General features: G+C 46.0%; 1 protein-coding gene across 2 annotated transcripts in view; it reads left to right on the top strand.

Moving 5' to 3' along the window:
- Snx24 (sorting nexin 24) overlaps window positions 1–22,645 on the top strand; it is a 94,836-nt gene extending 72,191 nt beyond the window's left edge. For both annotated transcript variants that reach the window (XM_013015414.1, XM_013015415.1), the window contains exons 4-7: window positions 16,213–16,307; window positions 17,776–17,808; window positions 18,252–18,316; window positions 22,354–22,645. In XM_013015414.1, coding sequence (XP_012870868.1) covers window positions 16,213–16,307; window positions 17,776–17,808; window positions 18,252–18,316; window positions 22,354–22,421 — 261 coding nt within the window. In that variant the 3' untranslated portion in view covers window positions 22,422–22,645. The remainder of the gene's footprint in view (window positions 1–16,212; window positions 16,308–17,775; window positions 17,809–18,251; window positions 18,317–22,353) is intronic.
- The last annotated feature ends 4,532 nt before the right edge of the window (window positions 22,646–27,177 follow it).

Genomic DNA, 27,177 nt, shown 5'->3' with positions numbered 1-27,177 from the left:
GTCCCTGAGCCGTCTGCCACAGCAGCATGGTTTTTGAGTTGATAATTGGAGATAAGAGCCTCATGTGGACTTCCTGCCCAGGCTGGCTTTGAACCATAATCCTTAGATCTCAGCCTCTTGAGTAGCAAGGATTACAGGCGTGAGCCAACTGCTCCAGGCTCTGAAAACATTTCTGAAACACTTTGAGCATTTCTGGAACACTTATTTTTTCCAGTGGGGTCATTTTGTGATATCCTTTCCTCGCTGGTGACTGCAGCTCCTCTTGCTTGGTCCCCGGTGAACGCTTCTCTCCCTCCACCCACGCGGACTGTAAAGATGTTGCAGATAAAATGTAATGTCTTTGCTTCTCCCACAAAAATGAGTTGGACTCAGTGCTTCTTTCCCTGGCCTTCTAGTACTAGAAATCCGGAGTAACTTCTCAGACCTTTCACACAGGAACGTGCTGCAGGGTGGAAGGTGAAGGGGACATATTTGAAATGCCAGGGTGTCGATTCAGGCCATGGGACTGGCTGCCTTGGGGAACAGAGCCCTGGCCCTTCTGCGAGGCTAGTGTGCCACAGAGAATACTCACTCTGCCTTTTCCATGTTCCGTCTAGCAAGGAAAGAGTAGTGGTGATGACGTCTCTCAGGCTCAAAAGGATTTGCGTGGTTGCCACGGGTGGTTGGGAACGGGGCCTGCGTGTGCCATCGGTGAGGCTCTTGCCGGGTCTCAAGCAAACAAAGGTGGTGTCCATGAGGGCTAAAGCGGAGGCCATGCTGTCAGGGAGATAAATGGCTGACTGCGTCACAGCCAAGCTACCAGCACTCCATCTGTATCAATGCATCGGCACCACTGTGTGATCGTGGAGGGGTGGGGGGTGGACATTGACGCAAAACTATCACTGTTTTGCCAGGCATGTTGACAACACTCCCGTACATCCCAGCATTTAGGAATTGGAGGCAAGAGGAGAGAGAGAGAGTTCAAGACTAACCTGATAGTAACATTCTGTCTCAGAAATAAAAAGCAAACAAAAATAAAAACCCACCCACACAACAAGATAAAAAATCCAAACCAAAAGACTCTGATAGTGATATGTAATATATACATATTATATACATAAACACACACAGCAATCTTAGAATTGGATTACCTAAGCCTACTAGAAGTTATTAAAATCTACATCATTCGGCTGGGAAGGTGGCTCAGCAGTAGAGCGCTTGCCTTGCATGCATGAGGCCCTGGGTTCGATTCCTTAGCACCACATAAGCAAAAAGAAAAAAGCCAGAAGTGGCACTGTGGCTCAAGTGGTAGAGCGCTAGCCTTGAGCTGAAGAGCTGAGGGACAGCGCCCAGGCCCAGAGTTCAGGCTCCACAACCGGACCCAAAATAAAATAAAATAAAATAAAATCTACATAATTCTTCATTTTGGATATGTCCCAATCCAGATAAAACATGCCATTAGTGTCAACTTTATATGTTTTTAGTGGCTACATAGTATTTCCATCTTAGCCTACAATTAAATATAAAAATGAAGTTTGTTTCATCAGAAAACAAATTCCTCCCCATTCTCGTGGTACTGTGCTGTGCGTCAACCGTGTTCATTCATGTTTGTGTTCAACACAGCCCTTGATCAGCATCTTCTATGTCACCCAACAGAATCTTGGATATCAGTTACAGGGAAATGAAAAGATGGCAGGAAAGTACTTTTAAACAGGTTTATTGAGGTTAAATTGGCATACCATAAAATACACAAGGTATACAAATCAAGCTTTCAACCCAGGCTTCATATGTTAGGCAGGTGACCTACTACTTGAGCCATATCTCCAGCCCCACATATTATAATAAATTCATTGTAACCAACACCATCCAATCCAGTTTGCATGATTTTTTTTTGGGGGGGGTGTGTGTCCTGGGGCTTGAACACAGGACCTTAGCTTTTCTAAGCTTTTCTGCTCAATGTTAGAGCCCTACCACTTGAGTTCCAATCCACTTCCAGCTTTTTTGGTGGTTAATTGGAGATGAGAGTCTCACAGTCTTCCATGGCCAGTCTGAATAGGAACTACGATCTTAAGATCTCAGACTCCTGAACAGCTAGAATTACAAGTATGAACCATTAGCACATGGCACAATTTTTGTTAGGAACTTGAAATCTCAAAGTCAAATTCGTATTAACAAATGGCTGGCTCTCCTTTTCTTACCCATCATGCTTATTATCTGCTCACTATCTTGTCTCAGGTTTGGAAGGTGACTTGCTCCTGAAATGTAGACTCCTTTGAAAATGTGGCTTTAAAATGTGGCATTTGGAAGCTGTTCTCCCAGGTGATCATGTGAAAGGAAAAGAGGGCAGGGACAGAGAAAAGGCAGGAAGAAAGTAATTTAATGTTCACTCTGTTTGAGACTTAGCCATTATTTCCTTTGGCAAGTGACTACGTTTGTTTCCCTGGGAAGAGGGGCTGGTGGGTAGTTGAAACCTTTTCTTTGACAATGCCATTCCTGCCTCCTCAGTAGCAGGAAATTCCAGGCAAAAAGGGATTGGCGGCACGGGCTGCTTCAGACCGCCTGAGACCTGCTGAGACCTTCCAACTTACAGGGAAATTCAGCTGAAGACCCTCAGAGAACCTTCCATTAACCCTTTGTCTTAACCAGTCCTTTTAAAAATACTTTTAATTGTCCTTATAAAGGTGATATGCAGAGGGGTTCCAGTTATGTAAGTCAGGTAATGAGTACATTGCTTTTTTGGATGATGTTACCCCTTCCCTTGGTCTCAGAACCAGTTCTTTTAGCACACTTACTACTTTGCTTAGAGAATACACAGATCAAATTACTTTGTGTCTTACAAAAATTTAGAATTATTGGCAACTTCACTGTTTGTTACTGAAAAGGAGGCCAACCTGGGTTCCTTTCTGAGACTGTCTCAGAAATAAAAACAACCACCACAGAACTCAAATTACTGTGAGCATTGCCAGTGACTTCAGATATCAAAAGCATTTCTCGTGGAGTAAAACTTTCAGTTACCACAAAGTGGAGCATGCCTTCCACCTATTAAAAGAAAGGTGACAGTGATCAGTAGATTCTGAGAATCTGCTAGAGTTACCTGGCACAGAGCCAATTATTGATGTAGAATTCTTGCCTTTGAGGAAGTGAGGTTGGCCATTCAGATGTCTAAAAAATTACTACAACGTAATATATGTGTTGAGAGAAATGTGTATAGTCACACACAGGTTGGGAAGGAGAATCAGTCCTGGTATTCTACCACTTAAGCCACAGCTCCACTTCTGGCTTCTTGCTGGTTACTTAGTGATAAAAGTCTCACAGACTTTTCTTCCCAGGTTGGTTTTGAACCTTGATCTCCATGTTGAAGGAGGTGAAAGCCACAACCAGTGGGTGGAGGATAGAAGGGTAAGGAGGAGAAGGCAGGTTGTGAATGGGCAGGAGAGAGAGAGAGAGAGAGAGAGAGAGCCTCACCTGTGGCTCCCGTCTGTAATCCTGGCCAAGGCAGTGCTGCTGTTCAGCCCGGCAGGGTTATTCTGAGCACAGGTCAGACAGGGCACTGATGGCGTTGGAGGGGCTTCAGGGGGCTGGTGCTGATGGTGGCTTCTCGAATCAACCAGAACAAGGAGGGCAGACAATTTCAAGGGGGATGAAGCCAGCCAGTGGACTGGACAGAAAGGCCAGGTGGTATGCTGGCGGAGATGGTGGATCAGACAGGCCCTGTGCTCATGCCTGCAATCCCAGCCGCTGTAGGGTATGAACATGATGCATATGTAAAAATCACCAACACTGCCATTGACAGTCTGAATAAACAAATTAGGGAAAAAATCCTTGCTGCTCACAAGACTGAGATCTGGAGTATTGCAGTTTGAAGCCAGCCCAGACAGAAAAGTCTGCCCTACACCACACTCCAGTTAACCAGTAAGAAGCTGAGCTGGAGGCGTGGCCACCCCCAGAAATCAAGCTGCGTGAACGCTAGGCCTTGAGTTCAGGCCGCAGTTAAAAAGCAAAATCCCAGAAACTTGTTTCTCCCTCAGACTCAGTATCATCAAGCTATAAAACCTCTATTTGAAGATATATATATATATATGTATATATATATATATACATACATATACACACACACACACACACACATATATATATATAGAGAGAGAGAGAGAGAGAGTTTTATCCTCCTAGAATATTAGAGTGAACCCTTGGTATCTCTCTTAATTGTTCTTAATATAAGACTGTTAAAAGATCATAAAATGTGTGATTAAAAAAGACCTATAAAAGTAGAATTGCATTTTCTGCCACCAGACAATGCTAAAGTATTCCCCATGGACATCTACAGTGATTCAGACAATCCTTTGTAAAAATAGATTGAATGTAACAGCCCATTTTCCTAGGGATATTAGCCATGATTGGTGTACAAGGCTTTATTTGAGGGACATCTTTCTCGATCATCAGCTTACATGTTTCTTTGGTTAGTCTACCCCTTACTGTAAGCTTGACTTCCTTAATGTCCTGCTATGTGTCTGGTACCTGCTGAGTTAGCTGGACACATTTCTCTTGCTTTGATTTTCCAGTTTTTTTTCTTTTCCTCCCTCCCTCCCTTCCTTTCCATATGCCCATGTCCAGTACTGGGGCTTGAACTAAGGGCCTTGTGCTTGAACTTGGCTTTCCTACTCAAGGCTGTTGTGCTACCACTGAGTCATAGCTACACTTCCAAAGTTTTGGTGTTTGATTGGAGATAAGAGCCTTCTAGACATTTTTGCTTGGGCTGGCTTTGAACCATGGTCCTCAGATCTTAGTCTCTTGAGTAGCTAGGATTAAGCCATATATAATTTCATATAAATATGAAGAGGCATGTAGGCATTGCACCTTTGTGTTTCTCTTCTAAGAGTATCTTCTTTTGGTCTCACTGTGTGTGAGGATCTAGAATCCTGTGTAATTTTTCATATCCCAGTGTATTTTAGATCTAATTTCTACATATCAGAGAGAATACGCAAGAAAGGCTGTGTCTTAAAAAGAAGAAGGAAAAGAATAGCACACAAAAGGCCATTTCTGTACGAATACTGTAATATCCTCCTTTCTAGTGGATGCGTGAAATTCCATGTGTTTCCCGTGTAGATTGTTTTAGCTTTCGTCCTATGAGGCTTCTTCACCATAGCCACTTTTCCTTCTTCTTCTGAAGACCGGAATCAAGTTTCTTGTCATACTCCTGAGCCATTTCCCCCGTATTTCTATTGAGCTTTGCTCATCCAGGGTTCCTAATTCAATCCATGTAAAACATAAAGGGTATAACTAATGGTAGCATTTAAGTAGGGAACTTGATGCAGTGTTTTTAACTAGATATAAGATCATTTTCAAATTCTTCTTTAAAAAAAATGTATAAATCCATGCAATGAGTCTTAACTATAATGTAGTAGGAACATGTCTGTGTAGGAAGGCCTGATCCATTTAAATTAGAACACTTGTCAGCCAGCTGTGCTGCAACCTGGTCGCGGTGGTCAGTTTATAAAGAACGAGACACGGTGGTCAGTTTATAAAGAACGAGAATGCTCAGTAAACCCGACGAGCCAGCTTAGGGCTTACATCTGTAATCTTAGCTACTTATGAGGCTGAGATCTGAGGATTGCGGTTCCAAAGTTTGTGCGACTCTTATTTCCAATTAACTATCAGAAAGCTGGAAGTGAGGCTGTAGCTCAAAGTGGCAGAGTGCCAGCCTTTTTTTTTTTTTTTGGTCGGTCATGGGGCCTGAACTCTGGGCCTGGGCACTGTCCCTCAGCTCTTCAGCTAAAGGTGAGCGCTCTACCACTTGACTACAGCGCCACTTCCGGTTTTCTGGTGGTTTACTGGAGATAAGAGTCTCACGGTCTCTCCTGCCCAGGCTGGCTTTGAACCGCGATCCTCAGATCTCAGCCTCCTGAGTAGCTAGGATTACAGGCGTGAGCCACCAGCGCCCGGCCAGAGTGCCAGCCTTGAACAAAAAAGCTAAGAGTCAGTGCCCAGGCCCTGAGTTCAAGCCCCAGTACCAGCACAAAATAAATATGTAATATAATTACCAGAAGAATGAACTAGGTAGTTGTAGGAATGTATATGACTTGAGAGAGTAGATTGTTTTATCAGTTATTCAACAAGCATGGGCTGTGCTCATTGGAAATCTCATTAAAATTCAGGCTCTTTTTTTGAGTGGTTAATTGGAGAGAAGAGTCTCATGGGGACTTTTCTGCCCCAGATCCTTTGAACTGTGATCCTTAGATCTCAGCCTCCTGAGTAGGATTACAGGAGCAAACCACCAGCACCAGTAAGTCTCTTAGTTTTGACCTCCAGAAAACCAGAAGTGGAGCTGTGACTTAAACTAGTAGAGAGCTAGCTTTGAGCTGAAAAGCTCAAGGACAGAGCCCAGGCTCTGAGTTCAAGCCCCACAACCAACAAAAATACAAAGCTTTTGTTCTGGTACCAGGTTGTGAATGAAAGTCCTCTCCCACTCACTCTGCTTTCTCAATTGGTGCTCTACCATGTCAGCAATGCCTCCAGCCCAGCTTTTTGTTGTTTATTTTGGAGATAGAGTCTCAACAGACTGTTCTGCCTAGGCTTGCCTGGAACTGCTGTCATCCACATCTTAGCCTGCTGAGTAGCAGATTGCGTGAGTATTCAACTACATTAAGCTTATAAATACAGTAGAACAATATATACTTCAAAATATTAAAAGCATTACAAGAAAACTCAGTAAGGAAGCACAATACTGTAATCTGTGTAGGACAGCACTGTAGCATGCATGTAGTGTCAATACATATTTGGGAAATGAATGACTCCATTGGTGAATCAGTGAAGCCATAAGGACATTAGTTTGGAGCTAGAGACCTAGATTTCCAGTACGTCTCCCCTTCTCTTCTGAGAATATTTACGCAGGTGACTAAGCCTTTCTGAGATCCAAATTCCTCAGCTATGGAAATTGAATAGTGATAACGTCTCATAGCATTGCAATCATTAAATATAATCACCAGCCTGACACAGAGGACACATTAAATACATATTCTTGCCATTGTTGTTATAAGCCACATGAAAATCGCTGTATTCAGTAGATGAAAGTTGTCCATAATTAGGGCTTGGGAATGTGACTTAGTGGTAGAGTTCTCGCCTAACATGCAGGAAGCCCTGGGTTCAATTCCTTAGTACCATATACACAGAAAAAGCTCAAAGTGGCAGTGTGGCTCAAGTGGTAGGGCACTAGCCTTGAGCAAAAGAAGCTCAGGGACAGTGCCCAGGCTCTGAGTTCAAGCCCCAAGACTGGCAGAACATACACACACACACACACACACACACACACACACACACACACCAAAAATTGTCCATAATTAATCTAATTCAACCTAGCACTATTAAATCACATAAAATCATTCCATTATTTTATAGGGGAAAAAAAAGACAACTTCAGCCCTACTTAAGGAGATGTCATGAACTGAGACCTGAAGTAGGAGTCGGCCAGTTGAAAGGAAGTGGGCGGAAAGGGTCTTTCTAATAATAGAGCTGTGCGTGCACCTACTTGCCTACAGGTGAGCTAGGGTAACACCACGAGGATAACACCAGTAGTGTTAGGTGGATAAGTTGGACCTTTCTGGCTGTGGTAAACTAAAGTCAAAGACATAGTCTGCTCGCCTAGAACTGTGCGTCTTTATCCATAAAAAATGTTTGATCCAATGTATGTATATTTAATAGTAAGCTGTTATTCCTGTTCTGCTGTGAATCCACACATTAGACATTAAAAAAGATAGACTTCTTTGTTTTGTAATTAGAAATAGAAGTACTGGTTTCTTTTTCTTGAATCACAATGATGTGACATAACTCCATGTGTCGTCCACAACTCTATGAAAAAAGTCCACTGAGCATTGACAGAGTTTTCTAATGCTTCCTAATAATGTTGCTTTGGGTGCTTAGAGCTTGAATTTTCAGACTTTCATGGTCTCTCTGAAGCTCTCCCTCAGAAAACTGGTATTGGCTCAAAGCTGATTACAATCTAAGGATCCCAGTTTGAAACCTGCTTCCTAAAAAGGAAGGAAAACCACTCTGGAAGGCCATCCTCGCACCTGGCCCACCGTGGGCTCTGCAGAGAAGGCTGGACGGAAGATGGGTTCATGAACCAGAGCTAGAAACACAGACGAAAGGAATCACGGTGACTGGAAGCCGCCAGACCCCACCCCGCCGGCAGGAGGGCCTCCCCAGAGCTTCAAATGAAAGAACACTTCGCCAAAGCCATAAGAAACTAGCAAACACCCAGGAAGGACAGAACGGGTCGATTTGAAAAGGAGATGAGGATGAAATGAGAAAGTCGTTAAACTAGACCTAGTTAATACTTTTCTTCCTATTGGGTTTGGGGGCCACCAGGTCACCTTTATGTGGCTGGACGGTGGGAGGGGTATTAGATATATATATAGAGAGAGAGAGAGAGAGCATGATCTCATTTATATTTTGACCACAGCTGGAGCAGAAGTAACATCCCGTGGATCAAATGGCCACACATTCCATTCTGTCTTTGGCAGTCTCTAAAAAGTGTGTCACCTAATTAACTAGCTCCTCTCAAGGTACTGACTCAGTTTACAATTTCACATTGCGGGGCAGTGATGGGTCAGACACCATCTTCACTACCAGATACTAAGCCCTGGGAGCTCAGGACCATGTCTGTTTGGCAAAAAAAAAAAAAAAACCCAAAGAATGATGCTGGTGCTTAGTAAAAGATAATGTTTTTATATAAACAGATAATCCAGAAACATACACAGCATATGCATTGATATTAGAATAACTCAAAATCAGAGTTGAGTTTCCACTTCCTACGGTTTTACACTGTATAATATATCTGTCTTTTAAACCACATCACCAGTGATGATATTCTTCTGGACATACATGCCTACAATCCCAGCATTGGACAAGCAGAGAGACAGGAAATTTTGAGCTTGAGGACAGCTTGAGCAACAAAACTCTAGTCTCAACAAAGGCAGTACACCAGATTACCTTGTCTCTGTGTACACATTCTTCCTTTGCAGCATTGAGTGCTAAGTGCTGGATTTATAAAACGGTCACAAAAGCCCAGTGACTCAGTAGCCCGTGTTTGTTCAAGGTCCATGCTTAGTGCAGTTTTCATGAGGTCTGGGCTATCCTCACAAGCGAGCACCGGTGTCCTAAGCACCTGAAGAAGGATTTGTGGTGCTCTGGGTTCTTGAGAAGCCTGTGTGGTTTATTGTTCAGATGCCCGGGGCCTTTCTTAGATGGTCTGCTTGCTTGTTTTTTCCGAGCGTTTCTTTGCTAACCTCCCTCGTGAAGCTGGGACTGCGTGCAGAGAAGTGGAGGAGACAGGCTGTGGGCTGGCGAGCTGGTCCTTGCCGTTCCCCGGGGAGGGGATGCAGGGGATGGCATCGTGGCCCACTTCCTGCCGCAGGAGCTATTGATTTTTCTCCCTCCCGAGCTTCGCACACCTCTGAAAGCAGCTCCAGCAGGAAGCAGCCCTTCCTGGCGAAAGAGGGGGAACTGGCAGGTGAACTTTGTCATCCTCGCCCCCCTTAACAATAAAACCCAGGCCTTGCAGAGCAAACATGGGTGGGACAGAAAAGGGGGCTTGCAGGACTGCTGGTAAACCTCTTTGCATGTGTGACTTGGAGGTTCCTTCTAGTTCAGAGCAATCCTGATGGGTGTGTGTGTGTGTGTGTGTGTGTGTGTGTGTGTGTGTGTGTGTGTGTGTGTTGAAAGGAGAATGAAAGGCCCTGAGCTGGTGAGAGAGCTCTGTGCAGCGTGCGCGTGGAAGGTTATAGCCAAGTCGTCTCATCCAAGTGTTCAGGAAGATGTTCTGTTCCTGTTATAATTGGCTGCCGGGTAGGTTTGGGCCTAACTAGAATGCCAGCGTTCGATTTCGCCGTGTCCTCGGCGGAGACGTGTCACCGTTTATCCTTGCTTTAGTGACAATTTTCGAAAATGGAAACTCGTGGGAAATCATTACAGTGTTTATATGTCTCCCCTGTCGGCCGGCGTTATTCTGTGATATTTTCCCAGTGTTTTCTGCCGCATGACGGCGGCTCACGGAGGTTACAGCGGAACAAGTCCCTCTGTAATTTGGTGACTGCATTTTACTTGCCGGAGAAGAAAAGATGACTGACAATTAAGTATTTGGGATGTCACCGAAGGAGCATGTGCAACTAATCAATGGTGTCCTTTGGGAACGTGATTTTATGAAGCTGATAAGGTGGAAAAATTGGGATTTTTGTGATTTGTGTTACATGATGATAATTACACCTTTTCAATAAAAAAGACATTTCTCTCAGAGTAAACATCAAGTTTGGAGAGCTGATGTGGTAGTCTTGCTGTTGTTTTTCTACCCCATTCAGGCCATTTTGTCTTTGTTTTTGTTTTTTGGCAAATGTTTTTTATAGGAGATTTTTTTTCTAGTTATTTTTTAGAGTAATATTTCTGAAGGAAGAGCTGATCTACTTTAAGGATAGTCATTTATACTTACAAAAGTGAAAAGTACTGTAAAAAGAAAACTGTCTTTTGCCTTTTACAAAATGCATTGAATCCTAGCTACTCAGGAAGCTGAAATCTGAGGATTACAGTTCAAAGCCAGCCCCAAGTAGAAAAGTCAGTGAGACTTTTATCTCCAATTAACTAGCAAAAACCCAGAAGTGGGTTATGGCTCAAGTGGTAGAGTACCAGTCTTAAATGAAACAGCTGAGGGACAGCATCCAAACCCTGCATTCAAGCCCCAGTACTGGCACTGACTACAAAAAGAAAAAAGAAAGCAAAATTCTTTGAAGTCTGAAGTCGTAATATGAATTATGTCACATATCACAGTTACTTAACTCCATGTCTTAAGACATTAATAATCTGATGTATAGTCCACATATATTTCTAAGTGCTAATCTACCTGGAACTTGCATTGATGCACTTTACTGCTCATCTGTAGCATTGCCCGTCTGCCAGGGGCTAAAGGCCCACATCAGGTAGCTACTTCGCCCCCTCCTCCTTTTTTTTTTTTCCTTCTGTTTTCATGCTAGAGTGAGTCTTGAACACAGGGCTTTGGCCCTGTCCCTTAGCTTTTTTACTCAAGGCTGGCACTCTACTAGTTGAACCACACTTCCGCGTTTGGATTCTGGCTGGTTAATTAGAGAGGAATCTCACGGATTTGCCTGCCTGAGATGGCTTTGAACCGTGATCTTCAGCTGTCAACCTCTTGAGTAGCTAGAGTTACGGATGTGGTCCGCCAGCCTGTGGAGCTCAGTCTTCTTGTTCTAGCACCATGGAATGGGTTTTGTATCCATTTCCTCCCTCCTCCACAGAGCACGCAGTTAACAAGGGCTCTTCTTTCCCACAACCCTTTGCTGCCTCATTCCATGCTTGGCACTCACTATCAGAGGACTCTTTTCGTTGTTACCCTCTGGCTCTTCCTCAATTATTTTTTCCTTTGGTTTGTTTGCGACAGCGCCTCACTGTGTAGCCCAGACTGGCGTTGAACTCGCGATCCTTCCACCACAGCCTATCAACTGTCCGGACTGTCCGTGTCCAGCACAGGCCCATATCCCCACATTTGTCCTACGCTGTGTTCGCCAATAGTGAGGCTTTGCACTCAGCTTTCTTGCTCGTGACTGGTACTTAATCACTTGAGCCACATCTCCACCTCTGGCTTTTGGCTGGTTGATTGGAGAGCATATTCTCTCAAATTTGCTTCCTGGGCTGGCCTAGATCCTTGGAGCTCAGCCTCCTGAATAGCTAGGATTTTGGCTTTAGCCACCAGCCCTTGGCTAACGGGTATATATATATATATATATATATATATATATATATATATATATTAGTTATATGTAGAAGACAAAGCATGGCAGCGTGGAGAGGAACTCATTTCTTGACCTGGGGAAGCAGTACATTGGAGTCTGTCAGGCAGATTGTGTTCCATCCTGTTTCATCGTCGGCCACAGCCAGTGCTGAGAGCATTAATGAACCCTAATTGGGAGGCAGCACACACTCCAGCAGGGGAAGAGAGCTGCGGGAGCAAGGCAGGCCTGTCCCTGGGGAAGCTGGCACACAGCACAGATTCGCCTGTGTCCGGTTCCAGGCCCGAGCAGGGTGCCCAGCAGTATGCCTGTCTGGGCTGCGCGAAAAGCAGGTGTTCTCCCACGACGGCCAGAGGTCTGGGAACATCTGTTCTAAAAGCCCAATCACATGCGTAAGTGCCTTGCTCAGCAAATAAAGGGCCGGGAGCCTGTGCGCTGGCTAGATAATAGTCCGAACGTTCCACAAAGGATGAAATTGGTTGTTGGGATCTGATAGAGCAAAAATTCTCCAAGGAAAGAGCATGGACGTGTTTTGAATGCTGGTTGTGTGGCAGAGACGCTCGGAGCCGTCGCCTTTCATCTCCCAAGTCTCCCGAAAGCAGACCGAGGACAGATCTAAACCAGGCCTGGCTCTGAAGCCCAGCTCCGTACACCACACTACTTCTAAAGAACAAAGATGAGTAACACCGAAGACGAAAGACAAACAGTCGGAAATAATGGGAAAAGATAATTTGGCATTCAAAAATATAAGAACTAAGAACTTATCTGCGGCTTAAAGCTAGGTGACTTAAGCCAGACCAGGGTCCTGAGTGCCGAGAGTAAGCTGGGGTGCAGCTCTGAGCAGGCTTTGAGGGGAGGGGGGGTCCCTCTTCACCCAAAGCTTTTCAAGAAACGAAGAAGACGTAAGTGGATCTCTGTGAAGCTCCTGAGTGAGCTCATGTGTTTAAGAACCGAAAGATTGGGTTGAACTAATTTAATTCCTCTTTTTGCATTTCTGTACTAATTAATGACAGTTGTTTCACTTGTACATATTATATTAAATTAGGTAAATTCTGCCCTATTACCCTACATCTCTGTTTGGATTTAAGCATTAATTCTTTTCATACAAGCTGTCTTAACAGAGTTTAGAAAATATTCCTGCCCCACATAACTGAAGGCTTAACTAACCTCTCCTCCCCACGGTGTTGCTTTCTTTAGAACTCTTAAATCCTCAAGAACGGTTTGGTCCTGATTTTCTGGAAAATATTAATTGAGAATATTCAAGGAACAAAAGCAAAGGCTCCAAGTTTCTGGAGTTTTCAGTGTTGCCTTGGCCAGAATGTCTTAACTCCAACAATGTGATCATCTGTTTGGAGAGCTCAGAGGCTGAGCGGATTAATTCCCTGTCCCCGTGTTGCAGTGTAAACAGCTTTTTGCCTGTCTTTTGTCATTAATGATCATGCTATAGATGTAGCCAGTGCATTGCAAGCCAATCTGTCAAGGCAAATAAACAATTCACCTTGTTAAAATTCCCTAAATCTTGCATTAATAAAACCAAAGTAACCCCCGAACACTCGAGACATGTCTTGCTCCATACTGCTGTGATGGATGGCATGTCTTAAGATCCTGGAAATTAAGTAGTTCAGGTCATTAAAAGTGTCCCACACTTGTTATTGATTTAATTTATTTTAAAAAGGTGGGGGTGGAGATAAGATGGTGGCACCCTCCCTCATTTCTTTTTGAAATCTGAAAGCTACCACTTGTAAAGATAATTAAAACTACGGCTCGGGCCACCAGCCCAGTACTTGTCACAGCATGTAAGCATTATTGTTCAGTAGGTATTGCATTGTCTTCCTAAGTAGAGAGCTAGAAACAGGTCAGTGACCATTGCCTCTTGTATCATTGCAAAACTTGCTTGGAGATGCATATACATCATGATTTCTAGAACTTCTGAGTTCTAGCCACTGAAATAATGACCTGGGCACTCAAAAAAAATTCCTTTGGGGGGAAGTAGCAGATGCATTCAAAGGCTTCGAAGGAACTTAACTGAAATGATATAAAAATAAGTCTTTGGACAGAGGATGGGTTTCACCCCCACCTTAATTTTATGAACTTTTTACTTTTTCACATCAAGGACCAGAGTACCTATTATCTATTTATGGGTGGATGGGTGGGTGGAACCATTCAGGAATGGTGCAGTATTTTGAGTCTGCAACACTGTACTACTCTAGGTCACCTTAACTGGTGTGAGCTTACTTGCCTTTCACAAGACTCCTTCCCCTCCTCCGCTCTACTGCCTCTGATCCCTGCACCATTCCAGTGCTTCATATGATAGATGTCTAGCGAGTCCTTGTAAGTACTTCGTTAATAAGAAGTAGAATTCCCAATCACAATTCTTCTCTCTTCTATTTCTTACTCTTCTGAGGTGACGGTGCACCAGGAGGAATGGAGCTAGGCCCAGGCAGTCCTGTCTCGAGGTACTAAGCAGCACTATGATTGGGCATTGGTGTAGCAAGTCCCACCCACAAAGGCCTAGTAGAACTGACAGCTCGGGTCATCCCCGACTCTGTGTACACCTCAGGCTGTGGCTGGGTAGCGGGGTTCCACCACCTCATGAGAAATGAGGCAGTTCAAGATGTGAAGAGGGCTGAAAACAAGCGCGCATGTCCAATGATGTGTGCGCGCCATTTGGCCTGCCTTTCATCACCTGTTCTGTGTCTTCGCATCGGCTTCCATGGTTGGTCCTGACATGTCACCACCTCCTCCCATGGTTTCTTTTTAAAATCTTCAAATGGTTGGACAGAGGAGTTACAAGTTGACCTGCCCATTGTGTATGCGCAGTGCACCTTGATCCGCCACCTTTGTGTTAGTCTCCCCTGCATTTCCCCATCCATTGCCTTCAGGCTCCTCGTTCTATTTTCTTGTGTGTGCACGGACTGTTGACTGTAGTCATCGTAATACTTGGCATAATTGCCTGCTTCCCTTCCTCTTGGGTGTTTTTGTTTGTTTTGTGGCAGTATTTGAACCCAGGGCCTCCCAGTCTTGCTTGCTTTGCTGAAGGCTGACACGCTACCACTTAAGCCTTGCCTCCACCTCTGGCATTTTGCTGGCTAATTGGAGATAGAGTTTCTCAGAGTTGTTTGCCTGGGATGGCTTCTAACTGCAGATTCTCAGATTTCAGCTTCCTAAGTAGCTAGGATTACAAGAAGGAGCTCCGTTCATTGTTCTTTAAGAACATGTTCTACTGGGAAAAAGTTACTCATGGTGAGTTAGCAAAAGAGTCTTGTTCATTCCAGAGCCTATCACACAATCTTTGGTGCTTTTTGGCCAGTCTGAGTTTAAAAAAAAAAAAAGTGGGGCAGAGGGAGAGAGAGGTGGCAAATTTGTTAGTAGGCCACACTTGCTGACAGATTCTTTTAAAGTATATGTGAAAACAGACACTTCTGTTTTCCATCCATTTCTCTCTGAAAATTGTTATCATTTAGACCTTGGAGTACTGACTTGTGTATGTCATTATTCCAGCTAATTAGCAGAGCACGCATGTGCTCTCTCTCTCTCTCTCTCTCTCTCTCTCTCTCTCTCTCTCTGTCTCTGTCTTTCTATCTCTCTGTCTGTCTCTGTCTCTGTCTCTCTGTCTCTCTCTCTCTCTCTTTGCCAGTCCTGGGGCTCAGGGCCTGGGAACTATCCCTGAGCTTCTTCTACTTAAGGCTAGCACTCTGCCACTTGCACCACACTTCTGGCTTTATCTTGTATGTGGTATTAAGGAATGGAACCCAGGGCTTCATGCATGCTAGGCAAGTACTCTACCACTTAGCCACATTCCAAGCCCTAGCAGAGTTCTTTAAATGGAAAAGCTGGATTTTTTAAAATGATATACCCTGCTTTACAGTTAGTAGTAAAATTGTAGAGCTGTCCACAAGGCATTGTCATCTGATCCTAGATCAAAATAGGTGATATAGCTAAGGAGGTAAACTTAGTCTTCCAGTTAGAAAAAATTATTCCATGACAGGCTCTTGTGAAAAGATGTGTATACTAGGCCACGTTATCATTTTGTGAGGGAAATTTGATCTACACATCTTGGCAGTAGAATTAACATGTATTAAAATACTCACTCTGGGTTAGGATCTTCGTTCAGATACGGGCCATTTTTACCTGGTTCTCCCGTCTCATCTGTGAGCCAGCATTTCAAGGGTTGAAGGTACTGTATCAAGGCTGGTTGAAGGAATGAATGGATGAATGAATGAATGAATAAATGAATGAATGAAGTACAGTGTCTGCTGATGCTGCATGACAGTGTCAGTCCAGATTCTTGGGGAGACATAGGTACAACACCTCCATTGGTGGGGAGAGCTGTTGCTGGTGAGGACTTTGATGGACACTTACGACTTTTGGATAAAATTCCTTTGATTGATTGCCTAGCAACCTTGATTTCAGTTTCTAATTCTGTGTTCTTCTTTCACAGGCTGTCATTTTAGAAAATGAAGAACTTCCCAAACTCTTTCTTGATTTCCTCAACGTCAGACACTTGCCCTCTCTACCAAAGGCCGAAAGTTGTGGGTGAGAACTGTTTCTGTCTTGGATCTGTAGCGTAGGTCGCTGTGGGATAAGTGATTAGCCTAGCAAGTATCCCATCATGGTCCCCGCACGGCCCCAGTCTTGGTTTGGTCGCACTTGCTTGCCTCCACTTAGAGTCTGAGGAATTTTCCCCCCAAGTCCTTATCTCCATCCTACAGCCAGCCGGCTAAGGCTCTGTAAGTCATGCTTTGTCATAAGGACCTTCCAAGTTGCCCAGAGAGCTGTTACCTGGAGGAAACCGAGTCTAGATAGCCTATTTAGGGATAGTTTGTTTACCTGTAGATATGTCCGCCAAGCCTACAACTCCCTGGCTAACATATTTGTATCATTCTAAAGCTAAAATCACCCTTCAGATTCTTTTATCCAACTCCTTTCATTTCATGGTTACACAGAGACACAAGAATTACTCACCCTTCCCCAGATCTTTTCCCTTGTAGCCGGGCAGACCCGTGCCTTGCACTGTGTGGGCCCTCCTCCACCTCTGACGTGTAGCTTGTCTCGCAAACATGGAAGCTCTGGATGCAGACCCCTCTGGTAGAGAGCCAGGCCTCACTACCACAGCAGCTGGAAAAAGCTCTCTGGAGGCATTAGCTCTGCTGGGTGCTGGTGGCTCACACCTATAATCCCAGCTACTCAGGAGGAGCCGATGTGAGGACTTGAGGTTGGAAGCCAGCCCAGGCAGGAAAGTCTGCGAGACTCCAGTTAACGACCAGAAAACCAGAAGTGGAGCTGTGGCTCCAAGTGGTAGAGCACCAGCCTTCAGTAAAAGCGCTCAAGGGACAGCGCCCTGAGTTTCAGCCCTAGGACAACCAAAAAAAGAAGAGTTAAGTCCGCAAGCAGCCCCTTACCCAGCTCCAAGCACATGCCTGGGCGGGGCCAGCTGCCACAGGCTTCACCCTCCTGCAGAATACAATCTGTCCAGGTGCCAGCAGCGGGGAAGGGCTTCACCCCGTCCCAGCCTCCCTACAGCTGTACATACCCAGCCACGTGCCCAAACCCCTGGTCATACTCCATGCTTGCCCCGCAGTCTATGCGGTCCGTGTAGAGGTGGTGCATGTGTTCACTGGGAGGATTGAGTATTTTAAGAAGAGACACAGACAGTGATGGCGCGTGAGTTTCTCCATTGCGCAAAGTCAATCCAGATCATGAAACCTGAGGCTTTTGAAGTGATCTTAAGGAAAATTGAAACGCAAGAGTCTTCTAGTGTCGGATTTCTTGAGATGAGTCATCAACCTGCTGATCCATAGTTTCAGACAAGCTCACGGGCCTCCCCTCCCCCTCCCTGTTCCCTACCCCCTCTCTCTTTCTCTCTCCTTCTCCCTCTCTTTCTTTCCTAATATTTTCCAATTCAGTGCTCTAAAAATCCTAGTAATTTTTTTCGCTGTTGACACAAACATTGCCCTAACTGACTTACTTGGTCTGTTTTTTTCTTCTTTTACAACAATTTTAGATCTTTTGATGAGACAGAATCAGAAGAGTCGAGGTAAGATTCGTTAGTCCTAGAGCTTTTTTTGTTTTTGTTTTGTTACAAAAAAAAAATGCCCGTGACATGAATGTTGTTGGAAATTGGTTTGATGAAGAAGTGAGGGGAGCACCCCATTATAATTACAGGTAGGCATGGTGTGCATGCTGTTTTCTGGGAGACCATACCCCAGGATCTCAGCATGAGTGCGTTAGGGGTTGTAGACCGTATCTGTGGGGCAGAGCTCCCTGAGCACCGGGAGATGATACCCCGAGGGCTGGTTTGCCACCTCTCCCTGGAGTTGCTCCTCCTCACCCACTCTGGTAGATGTATTTGCTCCTCTTCACACACTCTGTGGTAGATGCATAAACCTTGGGCAGTTTGATCCCCTCAAAGCTAGTTTGTAGTGTTTTCTGTTTACCGTCGTCCCCTGATGCTGACATGCCTGTTCTTGACCTTTCCAGCAAACTGTCCCACCAGCCAGTGCTGCTGTTCCTCAGGGATCCATTCGTCTTGCCTGTAGCCAGCGGTAATCAAACCTGTCATCTGCTAACAGCTCTTTACTGATCTGACCCTGCACCACATAAACCACGTTTTTAATACAGGTCTAACAGAGTGACATTGGTCCAAGGTTTAATAATCTGCCAATAAACTAGTGCTCTTGGTGTAAGAGACATTTAGAATTTTAATTGGGGCCGGCCTTTCTAGAGGAAATGTAATTTTTCTTTCTCTCTTTGACCAGGCTATTTTGAATTAGAGTAGGAAGGGATCAGAGGGAAGGGGTATTTGTTTTCTTTGATATTTTGTGGTATTATTTGGGTCTCTGCTCATTTTTTTGTTTTGTTTTGTTTTGTTTTATCAAGATAGCCAGACTCGGATCTAGTCTTTCTCCCAAACTGCATAGATGTGTCACAGTCATATTTCCACGTCCATTTAAACTATAGCATGCTACACGGTGGAGTCTATGATTTTTAGACGTTGTATATTTTAAACACAACTAATTGATTGAAGTATAACTGAGATCAATACGGTAGCCGGAGTCCTTTCTCCATTCCAATTCCCCAGAGCCCTTCTCAAAATGTTGACTTAGGCACATTTGCAGACATCATCTCATTTAATTTTCCCAGCAACCTTGAGAATAGGCAGGTAGCACAGGCTGACTATGAACATGAGGGTCCAGGTAGGTGTGAGACCGGACCTGCGCGGGAACAGACCTTGTTGCCTGAATGCTCCTCTGTGCTTGGTGCCTGGTAAGTTTTCCGCCTTTGTTTCTGAGAGGCACTAAAACAGCATGCTGAATAGACAGCAATAGAGAAAGGAGCCTCCAAAGCCGTTCCTTGTTTCTGACAGCAAAACTTCACCCCCAGAAAGAGACAAAACGCTGCTGTGTGCCCACACTCACTCAGATCACCCGCTTTTCTGTCTTGGTTGTGACCTAGACTCCAGCCTTTCCCTTCCTAGCACCCTGGTGACAGAGCTGCCATCGCTATAAAGAGTGTCATCTCAGTGGTTTTCCTGTAAGGTCTTGTTAGTGTGGAGTCGTTAGTTACCTCTTGCATGCGCTCAGCTGCCCATGTTTAACAGATATACATGTGATTCTGCCTAGCAATGCTAATGTTGTATTTAGTAAATATTCACAAAGCAACCTAGGCAGCTGAAGTAGGCAGCTGGGTTTTTGTTGGTGTTGGTGGTGGTTTGTTTTTTCTTTTGTCTTTTCGTGCCAGTCTTGGAGCTTGAGTTTAGGGCCTGGGTACTATCCCTTAGCTTCTTTTGCTCAAAGCTAGTGCTCTACCACTTGAGCCACAGTGCCACTTCTGACTTTTTTTGAATAGTTCACTGGAAATAAGAGTGTCACCGACTTTTCTGTCTGGGCTGGTTTCAAACTATGACCCTCAGATCTCAGCCTCCTGAGTAGCTAGGGTTGCAGGTATGAGCCACCAGCGCCAGGCATTAGGCAGTATTTTTATAAAGTATTTATACGATCTTTGTTTTTTTTTTATTGTGTGTGTGTGTGTGTGTACTGCCAGATGGAGCCCTGTCCCTTAGCTCTTGTGCTCAGAGCTGACACACTACCATTTGAGCTACACCTCCAACTTCTGGCTTTTTGGTAGCAACTTGCCAATATAGGTTTCATAGACTTTGCTGCCCTCACTGGCTTCAAACCATGATCCTCAGATCTCGGTTTCCTGGGACTACAGGTCTGAGCCACTGGAGCCTAGCTGATGGTTTTTCTTTCCCTCTCAATCTGGGTCTTCTTCCCCTCCCCTTCGAGGTGCAGGCCACATGCTCAGCAGCCCCTGGGGGGGCTTCTGTCTTCCTACCATTCATCACACCTAATCTACTGTTAGGTAACTTCTTTCATTCTTTCTTTTTTATTCCTTTTTGTCGATTATGGGACTTGAACTCTGGGCCTGGGCGCTGTCCCTCAGCTCTTCAGCTCAAGGCTAGCGCTCTACCACTTGAACCACAGCACTACTTCTGGTTTTCTGGTGGTTTATTGGAGAGAAGAGTCTGATGGACTTTCCTGCCCAGGCTGGCTTTGAACCGCAATCCTCAGATCTCAGCCTCCTGAGTAGCTAGGATGACAGGCGTGAGCACCGGCGCCCAGCCTTCTTTCATTCTTGAGAAACCATCCGCTTCCCTTTACCCTCCACCATGATCTCCCTCGCGAGCTACTACAGCTATGGAACTGACCTGTATCCACTTAGAACTCGTGTGCGTGACAGCCAGTCATCATCTTTGCTCTTCTCTTCTCTTCACGTCCAGGGAGGTGTGTTCAGGATATTTCCACCCACTTAACCCCTCTACCATTCTCCCCTTCCCCCTCTACCCCTTCCTAAAATAGTTCCAACAGTTTTCATTGATCTGTGTTCACACGTGGAGATGAACTACTTGGATCGTATTCCTCCTCATTCACTTGCCGTGGTAGCACAGCCCCCTTCTCTGGGGCCTGTTACTCAATGGAGCCTTCTACCTTGCCTGCCCCCAACCCAAATCACTAACAGCTTGACTGAGATTCATTATGCTCTTTTCATATATAGCTGCATTGTTTTAATAATGTATACCTTTTCTTTTTCCCTTTTGCTTCCCCTTCTCCTCTTAAATAGTCCCATAATTTAACTGATGTTATATGTATATTCAGATAGATAGATAATTGATAGATGTGCACATACACATGTATGTGTGTGTACATTGTGTCGTTTTTTCAAAATACAATTTAAGCCATCTCACTTGGTTTAAATCCCGTCCATAGAGTCGCAGGTAAAGCCAGGATTTCTGTTGTTTTAGGCATCTCTCGGCACCCTCTACCCTCCAGCCTCTTCACACGTGACTCTTCTTGCCTGTCTTCTGTTGGGGTCTCTGAATGCTCTCTCACTTCTTCCTGCCTCATAGTTGCCTGAAGTCTTGCTGCCTTCCTAATGAGACTGAAATCCTTAGTACTTGATACAACACAGTACTTATTCTACAGAGCGTGATTAGTCAACTTATTTTTCTCTGCCTTACAGTACTGGTGTGCTCAGTTTCCTTACATAATTATTAAAGAAGCACGTATTTATGCTTGGCTTTAGCATAACTTGTAGCTGTGATTATGTATAGATTGAAATTTAAAAATGAAACATTTGACTGGGCACCAGTAGCTCATACCTATAATCATAACTACTCAGGAGGCTGAGATGGAAGGATCATGGTTTGAAGCCAGCCTGGGGCTCAAGTTGTAGAGTACCAGACTTGAGCAAGAAAGCTCAGGAACAGCTTCAGGCCCTGAGATCAAGCCTTGGTACACACACACACAGACACACGCACGCACGCATGCACACACACACACACACACACACCATTTAAACCAAGAAAGAGATTGGGTCTCATTTAATCAAAGCTGTTCATATTTCTCCTGCTCTGATACCCAGAATGTGACACTCAGTGCTCTCTACCGCTGGGTTTCCTTTGTAGTGCCGATAAAAAAGGAGCTGATTTTCTAAGTTGAATAGGATAGCTTTTGATTGGAATTTGCCCTTTTAGGTTAAGAAGGCCGGCCTCCTCTTTCTGCTCTTTTATAGAGAGCAGAACCTTAACAGAACAAGTATACTCAAGACAATTTAGACTCCACGCTGCTGTAAACCACAGTGGAAAAACTGCAGCCAAGTATTCCCAGTAGAAATCTGGGAATTCCTTCAAGTATACTGAGATTTTGTTAGAAATTGAATTGCCAGTGTAATCCATCTTCCTTGTGAGAAAACATTCAGATAAAGAGCTGGCCTAGCAGTGTTCACCATTAGAACATCCCTTAAATCAATAGGCTACAAATCTGGCCACACATTCCTGCAGTGCCGGGCGGGAGAGTGTCTCCAGCCCCAGATATGAGTGATGGATGGCTGGATGGCACACAGCCAGGGCCGGCTGGGAGGCCACGCCCGCCCAGGCTGTGGCTGTGGCTGTAGCTGTGGCTGTGGCTGTGGTGGTGGCGGTGGCTGTGGCTGTGGGCTGCTCTGGCTCTGTTTCAAGGCTGCAAAATACCGTTATTTGATGGACACCCCTATGAAAAGCAGTGTTCCTTTTGTTTTGCAGACTTTCCAAATGTGGTTATCGAAGGAGTCCTCCACGGGGTCTTTTACCCCCATCCGCAGCCCAGGTAGAAGTCCTCCGTGGTACCAGGAGCCGAAGAGTTTCAAAGTCCTAGTCCAGAAAACCGATATCTACCAAACTCACTTGCACGGACCCAACTCGAGCTAGGGGAGAAATTCAGCCCCAGCCCCAGTAGTTCAGGGCAGGATGTCTCCATGCGAATGGCGCTTTTCAAAACAACCCAAGAGGTGGTTCGGACTCAGTGTTCGAAGCCGATGGCGGCCGCCCGCGTGAGCCCGCGGTCCCACCCCGCAGCCGCGCTCTGCCTCCCAGCCCAAGCTCCGCGTCTCGGGTGGAGCAGCAGCGTTGCTGGCTTTTCTGCTCAGAGCTCGTTACTCACTACTCCGCCTTGCCTCGAGTGGGAGCGTAAGCATCACGGGAGGCTCCCACACACCACGGCCCAACCGTGAAGAAGGAGCCAGACTGGGAATTCATGACTCTGACAGAATCCCGCCTTGCAGAGCTCAGCCTGGGACGGCTTCCGCCGTCTGTGCGCGCCCTTTGGAAAGGCGCCATGTTGGAAGTCTGAACACACAGCAGTTTCCTCTACCGTGGGCGAGATGAGCATGACTGCAGACCGGCTGATGCTGTTAGTAAGTTTGCAGGGGAGTCTGTCACAAAGCATACACTTAGCCGGCGCTGGCGGCTCTGCCTGTAACCCTAGGCTACTCAGGAGGCTGAGGCCTCAGGATCCTGACTTGAAGCCAGCCTGGGACAGGAAAGATTGTGAGACTTTGTCTCCAGTTAATGAGCAAAAGGCTGGAAGTGCAAGCGTGGCTCAAGGAGTAGAACATGAGCCTGGAGCAGAAAGGCCGAGGCCCTGCGTTGAAGCCGAGGTGCAGCACAAACAAAAACAAGGGGGAAACACACACCTTCTGACACCAGGATCCCAGGTAGCCCTGCAAGACGCTTGCCTGCCAAGCAGCTGCGGAGGGCGGTGGACAGTGCAGCCCGTGGGTAGTGGTCCTCTGCCTCCACCCACGGGTGAGCATTTGCCCCCCCCCCCATCACTCCAGCATGTCTGGTCTTCCTCATTGGTTCCTTCCCATTCACCTCATGAGCTGAGTGAAGTGTGGGTGAGGCAGTTCCACCGTCATGTTCTGAGTAGTACAAGAACAAAGCATAGGTCCTTCTGCATGGATGTGCTATCGGTGGGCATTTCATTCAGAATTTTGTGGTAGTTCTCATAAGTTTCTGTGTAGGAGAAAATATTTAAAATCAAGCATAATAACTTTCATAAATTTTTATTAGAATTCAGTGATACAGGTCGACCCCCTGCTGAAAACTTTTAAGAATATATTTTATGATAGATTATGTTATAGTACATATTGGAAATGAGCAAGAACTAAACAATCAAGTTCCGTCAACCCCAAATAACTGAATAGTCATGTATCACAGATACTTTTTAAATGTTTTTATGTTACTGGCTATTTTGAGTTAAATAAAAACAGAAAGCAAGAAATATTTGAATTTGTCTTCTGTGCCTGGAACTTTATGCAACACAAACATAAAACCTCTCACTTCTTTCTAAGCATTTATTATTAAGCCAGTAAATACTCATTGAATACTGGATGATTTAGCAGGATAGTCCCATTTCCTGTGTGCGTATGTGTATTCCAGTAACAGAACGTGAACCGAGGGTTACTTAGCTTGTCTGCTCAAGGCTGAGCCACGCCTCCAGCCCAGTTTTGTTAGCTAATAGAAGATGGAGTGTCAAAGACCTTTCTTTCTGCCCAGGCTAGCTTTGAACCGTGATCCTCTGGGTCTTAGCTTTCTGAGTAACTAGGATCATATGCATGAACCATCGGCATTAGCAAAGATGAACATTTTGGAAACAAATATAAAACAAACGTGTGGTGTTAGAAATCTTTTTGTTGTTGTACCAGCACTGGGGCTTGAACTCAAGACCTCTAGCTGTGACTTGGCTTCTTCACTCAAGGCTGGCTCTCTATCATTTGAGCCACAGCTCTACTTCTAGCTTTTTTCTGGTTAGTTGGAGATAAGAGTCTCTTCCCAGGGGGCTGGGAAGGTGGCTCAGTGGTAGAGCGCTTGCCTTGCATGCATGAGGCCCTGGGTTCAATTACTCAGCACCACATAAGCAAAAAGAAGAAAGCCAGAAGTGGCGCTGTGGCTCAAGTGGTAGAGCGCTAGCCTTGAGCTGAAGAGCTGAGGGACAGCGCTCAGGCCCAGAGTTCAGGCCCCACGACCAGACCTAAAAAAAAAAAAGTCTCTTCCCAGGCTGGCTTTGAACCGTGATCTTTGGTCAATCTTATCATTACAAGCTCATTTTCAAACGTGGAATCCCTTAATCGCTCATGCAGAGAAATCATCACACTGGAGAACCCAGCGGCTCCCATCCCGTGATTTCTGATCAGTTGATGGTGGCTGCCCCAAGTGCAATGTTAACCAGGACATCGGGCCCAGCGCCATCTGTGGCTCAAACCCAGCATCAAAGATCTGAGGATGGCCAGCCTGGGCGGGGAAGTTCACTAGACTCCATTTCCAATTAACGAGTGAAAAGCAGGGCTGAAGGTGTGGCTCAAGTGGTAGAGCACCAGCCAGGCAAGCAAGCTGAGTAAGTACAAAGCTCTGAGTTGATACTCCAGTATCTGCCAAAGATGGGCACAGCCCCGTGTCCCCCGAGGCTGACCCCTTCTACATAGACAGACCTCAGGGCATAAGCAGCAAGCCAGCCACTACAGGCCAGTGTGCAGTGTCGAGTACTGAGTCCTCAACTTCATAGAGACAGGAAAGGAAGGTGGTTTCAGAGGTGGGAGGGGCCGGAGGTGGGGAGCTAGGTTTTAAGAGATGTCAGCTGATGAGCAGATGGGCTGATGGTTGCACACCGTAGATGCATTTTGCCACAATATTCTGCAGCGACAATGGCTACGATGATCATTTGTAGCCATGTGTATTGTATGGTGAAAGAGTGACTTGATTTTTGACTGGTCCCAGAGCTAACTCGGGTCCTAATGCTCACTTGGCTTGCTCACTCACAGCTGGTGCTCTACCACTTGAGCCATACTGCTAGCATGGCTTTTTGCTCATTACTTGGTGAGACAGTCCCGTGAGCTATTCTGCCCCGGCTGGCTTTGAACTCAGATCCTCCAGGCTGAAGCCTGCCCAGTAGCTGGGATTCCAGGCCTGGCCAGAGGATGGGGCTCGGAGAAAGCTTGTAGGCTGGTTTGTTTGAGGCAGTTTCCATCAACATGGCAGACAGATAAACAAGTGCTGTTCACGTCATGCGTTCACTCCCCGGGGCCTTAGCCGCTGTGGTGGTCATGTGATGCTGGCTTTGCTGGAGTTTTCCAGCCATTTACTAGGGAGAGACCTCGGGTTTATGAAATTGTGCGGGAAGCTTGGTTCCAGGCTGTTTTGGTTTTCATCCTCAATGGTAATTCTAGGCTTTGAATTCAGCAGCAGAAAGTCAGGCTTAGGAGCAAACGACACGCTGGGCCTTGGCTGGCTTTCCACGCAGACACAGCTCCAGTGAAGGCAGGGACACACATTCCTGTATTAAAGGGAGGTATTATGACGGTGTTGGGCCACTGGAGTAGTCTGTCATTTGCTAGAGAAATCGATGTCGTAAGAGTATGACTGGAAACGTGGCCTGCACATTTGAGCTGCTTCCTGCCTTCGGGTACAACCACGGGTGTGGACCTCATTGGCTCCCCAAGCTGCGACAGTCTGTGTCATTTCAGTACAACTGCCGTGCGCTTGGGGGTCACATGTTGGGCTGAGACAGGGTTTTGATAAGTATTTAGCCCAGGCTGGCTTCAGGCTTAACCCTCCTGCCTCTTCTGCTTAGAGGCTGGGGCTGCAGGCGGCTACCACCACACCCGGCAACCACTGGCCTCACTTCGGCCAGGCTACTTCTGTGTAAGGCTCAAATGGGAAAACTTCATTGTTGGTTTTGTTTTTTAAAAAAAGATGCTCTTGGGAAAACACTAGAGTTGAAATACAAATGCCAGTGTTTAACCAGTACGGCCTGAGGGATTCTCATGCTGCCGAGTATAAACGAGGTGTGGTGTTGCTGGTCGCCGGTGTTAGGCCTACAGACGAGCAGCAGTTGGGTGTGGGTCACGTTCTGTCCAGGGGAAGTGGACTCAGCATCTACCCCTCGTTCTGGCCCAGGGAGGAGGGGGGGGACGCCGAGGGAGTGAGCAGCAAGGCCTCGGTGGGCACCCATCGGCAGGGCCTCCGCTGAGCCCACGAGACGCCGAGGCCACCGGGAGTCGCACAAGGCAGCCACAGGCCTGGCCACCGTGGTGGAGCGCGGAGGTGAGGCTGCGCGGCGGGCCCAGGCCCGGACACGGAGTTCTGTCCTGCTCCTGGCTGACCGGACCGCGCCTCCGCATCACAGGGCAGCTGCCGGAGTCCCCGAAGCAGATCTGCCTTCAGAGTCCAGGTAGAAGACAGGGGACGTCTTCATGCAAGGTTCTCTACCCAGAGACCAGCCTAAGAGCGCCCATCTGGGACAGACAGCCACGCTAGCTGCGTTTAAAGGCCTAGAACGAGCAGGAGCAAATCCCTGACACTGAAACGCGAGAGACTATGGAGACGTCCATGTACTTCTACATGCTTCCACAGGACCTCAAAAGCAGGGAATCAGGGAGGCACCGTGGCCCAGGCCTCTAAATCCCAGCTACTCAGGAGGTTGAGATCTGAGGATCACAGTTCAAAGCGAGCCAGAGCAGGAAAGTCCATGAGACGATCACCATTTACTGCCAAAAAGCCAGACGTGAAGCTGCAGCTTAAATGGTAGAG

The sequence above is a fragment of the Dipodomys ordii genome, unplaced genomic scaffold, assembly GCF_000151885.1.
Source record: "Dipodomys ordii isolate 6190 unplaced genomic scaffold, Dord_2.0 Scaffold27, whole genome shotgun sequence".
Lineage (NCBI taxonomy): Eukaryota > Metazoa > Chordata > Mammalia > Rodentia > Heteromyidae > Dipodomys > Dipodomys ordii.
The sequence above is the reverse complement of the archived record's forward strand: the minus strand, read 5'-3'. Positions and strand labels throughout refer to the sequence as shown.